Source organism: Solanum stenotomum, chromosome 8 (assembly GCF_019186545.1).
Source record: "Solanum stenotomum isolate F172 chromosome 8, ASM1918654v1, whole genome shotgun sequence".
Taxonomy (NCBI): domain Eukaryota; kingdom Viridiplantae; phylum Streptophyta; class Magnoliopsida; order Solanales; family Solanaceae; genus Solanum; species Solanum stenotomum.
The window spans coordinates 3,013,951-3,025,449 of record NC_064289.1 but is presented as its reverse complement, the minus strand read 5'-3'; the positions used below and the strand labels follow the sequence as shown (position 1 = coordinate 3,025,449).

Sequence of the window (11,499 nt, the reverse complement as noted above, 5' to 3'; positions counted from 1 at the left end):
TATATATATATATATCAACATTCTCTCTTGTCATTTCCATCAAATTCAATTCTTCTGCATTTTTCGTCTCTGCTTCTTCATTCAACAATGAGTAGATACTATTCACTTGAACACACCTGATGCGATCTCTCCTAATGATGGCATCCACTGTCATACTCATGGCTCCAGAAGGCAAGTTGCATCCTTCAACAATTATATTCCGATGTGTGAGTAACTAGTGCCTCTAGAGCGGATTAAATTGAATTTGAGCGGCTTAAAATTGGTCATAATCCTATCAACTCAATTTTTATTAACTTTTAATTGCTTTATTTGTTTATTTTATACTTTTTAGTACCTCATAAATTTATTTTTTCTTTATTATGACAAAATTACTCATGAGTCAATTTGAACTACATATCAACCTAATTTTTTTGTCACACCCCAAATTCAAGGGGCGCAACTAACACCTAATGTTAAAACTTAGGCATGAACCGATCCTGCTAAACCACTTGCTAATTGCGCATGACAGTCACACACAGTCAAAAAATCAAATAAGTATATCTCGGCGTAAAAATAAGTCCTCAACTAGCAAGGCCCCTGACAACAGATCTACAAAGAAAACAACTACTCTCAATGATTTATATAAAGTAATAACTAGATAGAATGCAAGCATGTTGGCGCCGTCGAGGCTACCATGGTATCTAGGAAAGCATAAACGTTATGTGGACCGTCAAAACTAAAAACAAACATGTATCTAAACAATATGTCAAACAACTATCAAACATCAACCAACTAGCAAGCAAGGCCAATATGGCCAATAACAACAATAATTAGCAACTAAATCCATTGAATACATTCCAACAATATCTTGAAGGAGCAACAAGATCCCGAGGCAACATAACTAGGAGTTCATGCCGTTCAATCCAACTGTTAGGATCGAAATAATTAGGTGTCATGTGGAAGCTAACAAAGCCAACCTAGAAAGACCATAAGTAAGAAGACAAACGAGAAATATATCAAAAGACACAAAGATTTAACGTGGTTCGGTCAATCGACCTACGTCCACAAAGGAGATGAACATCCACTATATAAACATGAGAATACAAACTATTGAGAGAAGTAACCTCACACAATTCACTCGAAATAACAAGAGGTTCAACACAAGTGATAGCGTATCACTTGTGTTTCACTGCTTCTCCCCCTACACAAAACTCTTAAAGCCCCTAGGACTACATTGTGAATGCTACCAAATTAAAAGAAATGAACATCTACTTATAATGTCATAAACACTTTCCTACAAGAAAAGAGTTAGCCATATATATATGGAGACTTTGTGTTTTTCTTTTCCTAAAAGGAAAATCCAATTATGGTAAAAACTTAGGGCAAATCAACACCAAAATTTCAGAGAATACCATAACTACATTTACCATAACCTTTGTCAACTTTTATTTCGCGGCTTTCTTGACTTTAATACTTAACATATGGACTTTGTACAATTAAAATAACTCACAAAACATCCTTCCTTATATGCTACGAAGTCTTAGTCTTATTTCAAAAGTACCAGTTAATTCCAATGTTCAAACGGGCAGGGTATCACATTTTTTATGGGCTGAGCTAATAAATGGCGGGGTCATTTTTCATAGATTAATTTTGTCACCTCTAATTGGATCCATAACGTATCTTTCTTTGAGCAAAGTTTCTGATTTTTGAGATTGAAATTCACTTAACAATTTTGTCATTTTCTTAAGCAAAACTGAAATACAACTGTATTTCTCTTAAGTAAAGGAAAAGAAAAAGAAAAAGAAAAAGACAGGCAAGGGTATTTAAGTCGGTGCATATATATGATTAATTAAGATAAAATGTGAATAAATTAGTATCAGAAATTTAAAAATGTATCGATTGGAGGGTAAACTGAAAAATCGATACATTGATCAATTGGGTTTCAAATTTCCCTCCTTTCTGAATTAACGGTAAATTCAAGAATCAAGAAGTGGCATTTCTATATATATATACCAACATTCTCTTCTCATTCCCATTTCTATATATATATATACCAACATTCTCTTCTCATTACTATTCTATATCAATAGTTGTCTTCAACTCAATGGAAATCCCACAGGATTGTGATTCCATCTATTGCGGTGAGTGCAGAACTCGAGTTGCATTCATCGAGAATGCCCCTGTTGAGGTATGGATTCTCACTCTTTCTCTCTATGCTTCTTGAGTTATTCTTTTTCTGAATTGTACTAATACCAAACCGTTTTGATGAATTTTCTACTGATTTCAATATTTTAGATTCAATGCTTAATTTCCACTCTGTTATATTAAGCTTAATTTCAATATTATGCTTAATGTTTTGCAGGTGTGGCCAGCTGGGATCTTTGTTAGGCTGTAAGTCTCATGATTTCATGCAATTTGATTTCAGCAACTTGAGATATGTATGTTACAAACCTTCTTTATATATATATATATACAGGTTTAATGTAGACAACCAGGATATTCATCAATCAGAATTTGAAACTACCTTAGCTGATTCTTGCTGTGTCCAATGTGGAAAGCTTCTCGGGTGGAAATTTGTAAGATGCTAATATTAAAAGAGCATTTTGTTTTCATGAACAGCAAGATTTTGTTGCCTTTTTTTTTTCCCCGAATACTGAAGTTTTTATTTCTCCAGATTGCAGTCACCCAACCGGACATGGATGTTATGGTTGGAACATTCCTTATGAGACTGTAAGTTTCTAATTGAGAAATGAGTAGGACTTTTAAGGGTTGATACAAATGAGTATTTTGTGGCAGGAACATGCTTAGTTTTGATGAGGAAAGTGATGATCAAGATGGAGATGCTAATGATCAAGATGACGGCGCTAATAATGAGCAAAATATTGATGAACAAGATGGAGGCGGTGATCAAGATGAAGGCACTAATAATGAGCAAAATACTGATGAACAAGATGGAGGCGGTAATCAACAGGTTCCTATTGACCAAGAAGTGGGCATTACTGAGAAAAATACTGATGATCAAGATGAAGGCACTAATAATGAGCAAAATACTGATGAAGAAGATGGATGCGGTAATCAACAGGTTCCTATTGACCAAGAAGTGGGCACTAATGAGCAAAATACTGATGATCAAGATGGAGGCGGTGATCAAGATGAAGGCACTAATAATGAGCAAAATACTGATGATCAAGATGAAGGCACTATGTCACAAAACCAGTTGTGACTGTTATTTTATCAGTTACTAAAATTATGTTTAGTCCTTTAAGTTTTAGTATTGTCCATTTAGTCCTCGTATTTACTTTTCTTAAGCAGTCCCTCATTCTGTTAGAGAGTGGACACGTGTCTTTATTTTATGAATTATGTCAGGGTACTATATACCCCTCTGTACTGAAATGCAGATTATGATTATCAAGAAATTATCTCTTCTCTACTCTGCCTTTCTTCTTCCATTTTCTTCTCCATTTCAGTCTCGATAGTGAGCTCCTGTTACACACTAATGAGCAAAACGTTAACCAAGATGGAGGCAGTAATCAACAAGTTCTTATTGACCAAGAAGTGGGCACTAATGAGCAAAATGTTAATCAACAAGTTCCTATGAATCAACAGGTTCTTAATGAACCAGAACATTTTGATGCTATTGAAGAAGATGGAGGTTGTTGTAATTGCACGTAGTGGTTCTGTATGTCTAATAATTTCTGATTGAGAGCACTGAATCAAGTATTGATGAAAATGCAGAACCAGATTTATAACTGTGTCAAATTCTGTTTTCTTTTTTGGTTTGGGATTAGAGTACATATTAAAATCAATTCATTTTGGAGACTGAACACCTACTTGTTAGATCTACGATTCTCTATATTCAAGTCATGTGTCAAGTATTCAAGCAATTCACTATAATCTACCAGTTAAAAGTCATAGTTATCTTAGAAAGTCACTTAACCAATTTAAATTATTTTTTCATTAAATTTTGTTGACATGTGATTTAGATTATTTTTTTAAAATTAAAAGGTGTCAATTTTAATCATTTCATTGATGACCCACTAAAATTATGTAGTAAGTAATATTTATCAAGACTTCATTTTAAATGCATAAATAGTAGTTATATGCATTTATCAAGACTTCATTTTAAATGCATTTAAAATAATATTAAAAGCAGTCACTCAAATATGACAACATAATTTGCTACTCTAATTTTACTCATATAATTAGAAATTCCGCAATCCTCGTTATTGTCTAGCTATTGTTCAAACGTTGACATAATTAACTGATTACTCAATTATAAGCTAATTTTCTTATATAAAAATACATTACTGAGTTGTTTGTTTCTGTATTTATAATTTATATTGGTACTTCAGATATAATTTTGTTTTACTAACTATAATATTAAATTTTGTTGTATTATATATATTACTTAATTTTAGTGGGACAATGTCAATAAAAATATTACAATGAGAATTTTTTTCTTCTTAAGAATCTAGCTTAAAATAAAATTTTCAAGTCAACAAAATTTAATGAAAAAATTATGTAAATTGGTGGGGTGGCGTTCTATGTGAAATATTAATAGTTGAATAACTTTCTAAGATAACTACACATAGTTGAGTGACTTTTGAGTTATAAAACAAAGTTGAGTAAATTTATGTCATAATTGAGTGACTTTTGAGAAAGTTATCCGTAGTTGAGTGAGATATTATCTCAACTTTTTGACGGATGTCATAATGAGTCTTTTCTCAAATTTCATTTTTCATGCATTAATAAATGGGGAGTCATTTTTTGAGATAACAATGACATTTGTTGAAATACAGTTGTTCTTTTTGTTATGCAAAACTGAAATACAACTGTACGTATTTCCTAGTGAGTAAAAGAAAGAAAAAGAAGCAAGAAACGCAACGGTATTTTATTCTCTACACTTTTAAGTCGGTGAATATATATTATTAATAGAAAAAGAATTTGTTCAAATTTCCCTCTCCTCAAGAAGTGTCTTTTCTGAATCAACATTCCATTCTCTCTAACTTTCTTGAATTTTCCATTTTCCAGATTTGATATTCAGAATGCCTTCTTCTGAGTACTTCCATTGCACATGCGGAACTCGAGTTGCATTCCTCAAAGATTACGTTGGAACTGATGATGTATGGATTCTATTTTCATCTTTCTTGAATTATTCTTTTCTGATGAATTTGCTACTGATTCCAATTCATGAATATAAGCACTACTCTGTTATTTTCATCTTTTGTACACTTTGCAGGAGCTACCCTACGTGCTAAAAGGGATCTTTACTGATATGTAAGTCTCATCATGATTTCACGCTAGCTATTTTTAAAATAATCTGCAGTCTGAGGTATGTGTATATATGCATGCAGGTTTAATATTGAAGTACCAGAGAATGAGTCATATCATCAAGAACTAGATGGCAATACCGTAGTCGATACTTTCTGTGTCAACTGTATGGACCGGCTCAGGTGGAAATTTGTAAGATATTAATATGAAATCCTTTGTTTTTGTTTTTTTGTTGTTGTTGCTTATACAAATTTTTCCTTTCGCCAGATTGCGGTCCCCAAAGGCAGTCGTTATGAAGAAGGACAACTCTTGATGATGTTGTAAGTTTAATTGGAAAAATGAGACTATGCATTTGCGATATGCTGTGTAAGGTGTTACTAATACAAATGATTATTTTGTGGCAGGGAGAAGCTTACTTACACTAATGATCAAATCTTAGATCCTTATGAGGAAAATGTTGATCAAGCTGGAGGCCCTAATGAGGAAAATAATGATAATCAAGATGGAGGTGCTGCTAATGAGGAAAATAATGATAATCAAGATGGAGGTGCTGCTAATGAGGAAAACAATGATAATCAAGATGGAGGTGCTGCTAATGAGGAAAATGCTGATAGTCAACTCTTAGTTCCTAATGGACCGCCTAATGGGCATATTGGTCGAAATCCAAACATTTGAACCAATTACTGATGAAAATGCAGACATCAATAGCTGATGATTTACGAAGATAAACACTTGCAATTTCTTTTTTGGTTTTGGGATTACAGTACTTCGAAAAGCAACTGAGAGTGAACATTTTACATACATATTAGAGCTCGGGTACTTCCGTTCTGTATATGCTGCTTAGTTTGTCTTTAATTTCTTGATACAAGTCATCTGTCGAGCATTTGAGTATAATCGACTGGTTAAAATTCACACAACTCTAATGGCTTTTGATCTATGAACAGATAACACAATCCACTCTCTGTCAAATCATATGAATGTTAAGCCATTCAATCATATTTGTGAATTCACTAACTTTAAATTCTTACATTCACTTAATTTGAGATCCGAATAACTGATAGCCCTGTAGTTCTTCCAAAATTTCTTCCAGATGGAAGGATAAATTTTTAAGTTTTAAATTTATAATATTTTTTTTTTCTACAATTGGACTAGTGCACTTTAGTTTGGTTTTTCTTTAAAATCATGATTTTGATGTGGACTAAACCAATGAAGATGCAGATCAATGCAGCCATTTTTATTAATAAAATGGCTTTTATCCAATGCTAGTGTAGTGTGAGTCCTAGTTATATAATGTGTTTTTTTAGATACTTGACTGATAGAAGTAAGAAGAAAACAATCATCTGTCTTTTTTTTTATTATTTTCACACTCTTTTAAATATTTGTTATGTAAATTCAAGTTGAACCGAGGTTATATAGGAAACAGTCTCACCAACTACACCAGGTAGGAATAAGGTTTGTATTGCTTATTCAGATAAACCAAATTGAAATTAGAAAGTGAAACAATGAAAAATATGAAGGAAATTGGTATAGAGGTGGAATGATAGGATTGAAGAGGAAGTAAATGCATTTAATTTATTAATTTAATGAGAGAAATTTTATCATTATTTACGTACTCTTATGCAATGTTTTTAGAAGGCTGGAGTGTGAGATGAGGCGTTTACTTCCTCCATCTTGTTTTATGTGGTATCATTTGACTTGATATGGAGTTTAAAAAAAGACTTTTAAAATTTGTGGTCTAAAACAATTTTTAGTGGGGGTTTAAATTGACTTATTTTTAGTAGTTTTTGGCTTTTAAACTATTTTTTTAGTTTTTGAAGTGTTTGAATAACACAAAAAAATACTTTTTTAAAAGCTGAAAAAATATTTTAAAAGTCAAAAGTCAAATTGACATTTAGTGCTTGGAGGCTTTATTTTAGACATAACACATAAATATGCCCTTTAATTTGGCCTCGTTTTACATTTATGTCTTCTAACTTTTGGTATGCACACATAGTCACTTGTATTTTTAAGAAGAAGAAAGAGAATATCCTATTTTTGAGACTCCTAATCTTTGTAACAGTAGTTGACATTTGTTGAAATACAGTTGCTCTTTTTGTTATGCAAAGCTGAAATACAACTGTATTTCCTAGAAAGAAAAAGAAGCAAGAAACGCAACGGTATTTTATTCTATATATTTCCCTCTCCTCAGGATTGAAAAATCAACAAGTGTCTTTTCTGAATCAACATTCTCTTCTCATTTCCATTCTCTCAACTTTTCCATTTTCCAGATTTGATATTCAGAATGCGTTCTTCTGATTACTTCCACTGCAGATGCGGAACTCGAGTTGCATTCGTCAAAGATTACGTTGAAATTGATGAGGTATGGATTCTATTTTCATCTACTTTCCCATCTATTCTATTTTCATCTTTCTTGACTTATTCTTTTCTGATGAATTTGCTACTGATTTAAATATGTAAGATATAATTTTGTATCATGAATATAAGCACTACTCTGTTATATTTCTCGAGAACAACTTATTTTCATCTTTTGTACACTTTGCAGGAGCTAACCTTCGTGCTACAAGGGATCTTTACTGATATGTAAGTCTCATGATTTCACGCTAGCTATTTTTTTTAAAATAATCTGCAGTCTGAGGTATTTGTATATATGCATGCAGGTTTAATGTTGAAGTACCAGAGAATGAGTCATATCATCAACTACTAGATGGCAAAACCGTAGTCGATACTTTCTGTGTCAACTGTATGGACCGGCTCGGGTGGAAATTTGTAAGATATTAATATGAAAGAGAATTTGATCGATTCTCATGAACAAGAGGATTTGCATTTCCTTTTTTTTGTTGTTGTTGCTTATACATAATTTTTCCTTTCGCCAGATTGCAGTCCCCCAAGGCAGTCCTTATGAAGAAGGACAATTCTTGATGATGTTGTAAGTTTAATTGGAAAAATGAGATTATGCGCTGTGTAAGGTGTTACTAATACAAATGATTATTTTGTGGCAGGGATAAGCTTAATTACACTAATGGTCAACTCTCAGATCCTTATGATCTAGCTGGAGGTGCTAATGAGGAAAATGTTGATCAAGCTGGAGGCGCTAATGAGGAAAATAATGATAATCAAGATGGAGGCGCTAATGAGGAAAATAATGATAATCAAGATGGAGGCGCTAATCAGGAAAATGCTGATAATCAAGATGGAGGCGCTAATAATGAGGAAAACGTTGATAATCAAGATGGAGGGGGTGATCAACCCTTAGTTTCTAATGGGCATAATGATCGAAATCCAAACATTTGAACCAATTACAGATGAAAATGAAGACATCAATAGCTTACTCATATAGTACACTTGCACTGAGTGCAGTCACTAGAGTTCATAACCGTGTGATATTCAGCTTTCTTTTTTGGTTTTGGGATTACAGTACTTCGTAAAGCAAATTGAGAGTGAACATTTTACATATTAGAGCTCGGGTACTTCCGTTCTGTATATATATGCTGCTTAGTTTGTTTTTAATTTCTTGATACGAGTCATCTGTCAAGCATTTGAGTATAATCGACTGGTTAAAATTCACAGAACTCTAATCATTGTTTTTCTTTAATTCTCAGGCTTTTGCCCTTCTAACTTACTAGATTTAACTTCCAAAACTTTTGGCCTCCCAATCCAAAATATTAATACTTATAGCTTCTAAAATTATTTCACTTTTTAGTAAATTCTAATCCTAAAGCTGCTGATTTTCTTTCTTGGGCTATATCATGTATTGTTTCATTTGTAATATAAATAAATTTTGTATGTATCATTTTATGTCGAACACTTACTATTTAGGTACTTGTATTTATTAATTAAATAGGAGTAGTATGATTTGTTTTTCCTCCTTCATTTTAGATGACTAATCTCTCATAATTTTTTTTAATTTTTAGATAGTTAAAAGGGGGATGAAGGCTCAACCATTCATTAGTTTGAGCTTACATAATTTTCTCTCTATCTAAATTTTTTCGTAACTCATTACAAACTTATTATAATATTATCTATTCATTTTATACTATTTGAATAAATTAGTACGGAATACACACGCAACACACTTGTCCAGATACTAGTCAATTAATAGTATGTAAGAACTCTATCGTTCACACAACAATATCATTACTAAGATATAAATGTGTATTTTCTGGTGAGTAAATAAAAGGAAAATGAAACATAATGGTATTTTTATTCTCTATACAATTTTTAATGGTTTGCAAAATAAAATATTTGGTATGAGAAATTAAAAAGAAAATAGTTTTGGAGGGTAAATAGATTGAGAATTAACAGTAAATTCAAGAATCAAGAATTGACTTTTCTATATATATATATATCAACATTCTCTCTTGTGCATTTCCATAAAATTCATTCTTCTGCATTTTTCGTCTCTGCTTCTTCATTCAACAATGAGTAGATACTATTCACTTGAACACAACCCTGATGTGATCCCTCCTAATGATAGCATCCACTGTCCTACTTATTGGTGCGGAATGCGAGTTGCATCCTTCAACGATTATATTTCGGTGGTAACGATTCAAATTGCTACTGATTTCTTAATTAGTTAATTTGATACCCTGAGTTCGTTTTTGTCATTCTTAATTAGTTAATTTCTTCTTTTAGGAAAAATGATTTCATGAAATTGCTACTGATTTCAATACTCTGTTATTTTCTTGTCTTGTACATTTTGCAGTCTCAATTAAGAGGAATAGGGCTCTTTAGTTCGGTGTAAGTATCAGCAACTTGAGATATGTATTCACTTTTTTCTGTTGTCTAAGCCTCATTTATATATGCAGGATTAATGTTCGTGTATCAGACACCGTGAGGAATCTACAGTAGCCAGAACTTACTGTAGACGATGTGAAAAGATGATCGGGTGGAAAATTGTAAGATACTTGTATTAAAGATCATCAACAAAAAGATTTTGTTGCTTTTGAAAANATGTTCGTGTAGCAGACACCGTGAGGAATCATTTTGGAACTACAGTAGCCAGAACTTACTGTAGACGATGTGAAAAGATGATCGGGTGGAAAATTGTAAGATACTTGTATTAAAGATCATCAACAAAAAGATTTTGTTGCTTTTGAAAAAATTCATACTGAATTTTTTATTTCTCCAGATTGCAGTCCAAGAACCGCATATGTATATTATAGAAGGGAGATTCTGTATGAGATTGTAAGTTTCTAATTACAAAATTGCAAATTGAGAGTGTACACATAAGCGGTTTGACTTTTAAGGGTTAATACAAATGAGTATTTTGTTGCAGGTACAAGCTTACTTTTTCAAATTTTGTACCGATGATTCGTTCAATCCAGGAACAAAATTTCCAGGCTAATGAGGAAAATGCAGATCAAGATGCAGACACAACTGATGAAGATGGAGACTCTGATGATCCAGATTTTAGCACTAATGAGAAAAATGCTGATCAAGATGCAGACACAACTGAGGGAGATGGGGACTCTGATGATCCAGATTTCAGCGCTAATGAGCAAAATGCTGATCAATATTTAGGTGCTAATGAGCAAAATGCTGATCAAGATTTAGTCACTAATGAGCAAAATGCTGATCAAGATGGAGACGCTAATGATCAGGTTCCTAATGAACAAGAAGTGGGCGCTAATGAGCAAAATGTTGATCAAGATAGAGACTCAGATGAAGAATATGATTATGCTATTTCTACTTACTTGATGTATACCCTCGGTGAAAATGATGATCAAGATGGAGGCACTAATGAGCAAAATGTTGATCAACATGGAGTCGGTAATGAACAGAATCATGATCAAGATGAAGACCTTAATGAGAAAACTGTTGATCAAGTTGTAGGAGCTAATGAGCAAAATGCTGATCAACATGGAGGTGGTAATGAACAGAATCAAGTTGAAGACCCTAATAAGCAAACTGTTGATCAAGATGTAGGAGCTAATGAGCAAAATGCTGTTCAACATGGAGGCGGTAATGAACAGAATCATGATCAAGATGGTGGCCCGCCAATGAAACGAATGAAGACATAGATCAACTGTCTGATGGAATAGATAATATTGATGAAAATGCAGGCATTGACAGCCTACTCATGCTGATATTCTGCTTATACAAATGCTATAATTCATAATTGTGTGATATTCTGTTTTCCATTTCTGTTTTGAGATTGCACTACATATGGTATATATTACTTCAGGTTGGAATAAACCAATTTGAGAGTACCATTCTTTCTGTATATGGTGCTTAGTTTGTTTTTAATTT

The 11,499-nt window shown here is 32.7% G+C and overlaps 4 protein-coding genes and 1 long non-coding RNA gene across 5 annotated transcripts; all 5 read left to right on the top strand.

Annotated features, from left to right (window-relative positions):
• The first annotated feature begins 2,038 nt into the window (after nt 1-2,038).
• LOC125874718 (uncharacterized) lies at nt 2,039-2,555 on the top strand. Its single transcript, XR_007447296.1, has 3 exons — nt 2,039-2,167; nt 2,342-2,370; nt 2,456-2,555. It is a non-coding gene; the product is annotated as an uncharacterized LOC125874718 (long non-coding RNA).
• Nucleotides 2,556-2,678: 123 nt separating this feature from the next.
• On the top strand, nt 2,679-3,728 carry LOC125872353 (uncharacterized). The gene is made up of 4 exons (XM_049553069.1): nt 2,679-2,686; nt 2,776-3,183; nt 3,507-3,631; nt 3,715-3,728. Exons 1-4 carry the CDS (start codon nt 2,679-2,681, stop codon nt 3,726-3,728), a joined length of 555 nt encoding a protein of 184 aa, XP_049409026.1.
• Nucleotides 3,729-4,757: 1,029 nt separating this feature from the next.
• LOC125872352 (uncharacterized) lies at nt 4,758-5,925 on the top strand. The gene is made up of 7 exons (XM_049553068.1): nt 4,758-4,827; nt 5,011-5,102; nt 5,219-5,256; nt 5,334-5,442; nt 5,518-5,570; nt 5,655-5,760; nt 5,812-5,925. Exons 1-7 carry the CDS (start codon nt 4,758-4,760, stop codon nt 5,923-5,925), a joined length of 582 nt encoding a protein of 193 aa, XP_049409025.1.
• Nucleotides 5,926-7,531: 1,606 nt separating this feature from the next.
• LOC125872351 (uncharacterized) lies at nt 7,532-8,541 on the top strand. Its single transcript, XM_049553067.1, has 5 exons — nt 7,532-7,609; nt 7,793-7,830; nt 7,908-8,016; nt 8,124-8,176; nt 8,250-8,541. Exons 1-5 carry the CDS (start codon nt 7,532-7,534, stop codon nt 8,539-8,541), a joined length of 570 nt encoding a protein of 189 aa, XP_049409024.1.
• A 1,127-nt stretch (nt 8,542-9,668) lies between these two features.
• LOC125872350 (uncharacterized) lies at nt 9,669-11,270 on the top strand. Its single transcript, XM_049553066.1, has 7 exons — nt 9,669-9,788; nt 9,953-9,987; nt 10,056-10,094; nt 10,226-10,295; nt 10,379-10,434; nt 10,526-11,019; nt 11,179-11,270. Exons 1-7 carry the CDS (start codon nt 9,669-9,671, stop codon nt 11,268-11,270), a joined length of 906 nt encoding a protein of 301 aa, XP_049409023.1.
• Nucleotides 11,271-11,499: the final 229 nt, after the last annotated feature.

Bases quoted from the DNA above. Each gene is read 5' to 3' on its own strand.
- LOC125872353 (XM_049553069.1), top strand. The intron at 3,184-3,506 runs GTCACAAAACCA...AGATGGAGGCAG, and splicing joins GATCAAGATGAAGGCACTAT to TAATCAACAAGTTCTTATTG.
- LOC125872350 (XM_049553066.1), top strand. From the start codon at position 9,669: ATGAGTAGATACTATTCACTTGAACACAACCCTGATGTGATCCCTCCT. The intron at 9,789-9,952 runs GTAACGATTCAA...TACATTTTGCAG, and splicing joins TCAACGATTATATTTCGGTG to TCTCAATTAAGAGGAATAGG. The intron at 9,988-10,055 runs GTAAGTATCAGC...TTATATATGCAG, and splicing joins ATAGGGCTCTTTAGTTCGGT to GATTAATGTTCGTGTATCAG.
- LOC125872352 (XM_049553068.1), top strand. From the start codon at position 4,758: ATGACATTTGTTGAAATACAGTTGTTCTTTTTGTTATGCAAAACTGAA. The intron at 5,571-5,654 runs GTAAGTTTAATT...ATTTTGTGGCAG, and splicing joins GGACAACTCTTGATGATGTT to GGAGAAGCTTACTTACACTA. The intron at 5,761-5,811 runs GCTGCTAATGAG...GCTGCTAATGAG, and splicing joins ATGATAATCAAGATGGAGGT to GAAAACAATGATAATCAAGA.
- LOC125872351 (XM_049553067.1), top strand. From the start codon at position 7,532: ATGCGTTCTTCTGATTACTTCCACTGCAGATGCGGAACTCGAGTTGCA. The intron at 7,831-7,907 runs GTAAGTCTCATG...ATATGCATGCAG, and splicing joins CAAGGGATCTTTACTGATAT to GTTTAATGTTGAAGTACCAG. The intron at 8,017-8,123 runs GTAAGATATTAA...TCCTTTCGCCAG, and splicing joins ACCGGCTCGGGTGGAAATTT to ATTGCAGTCCCCCAAGGCAG.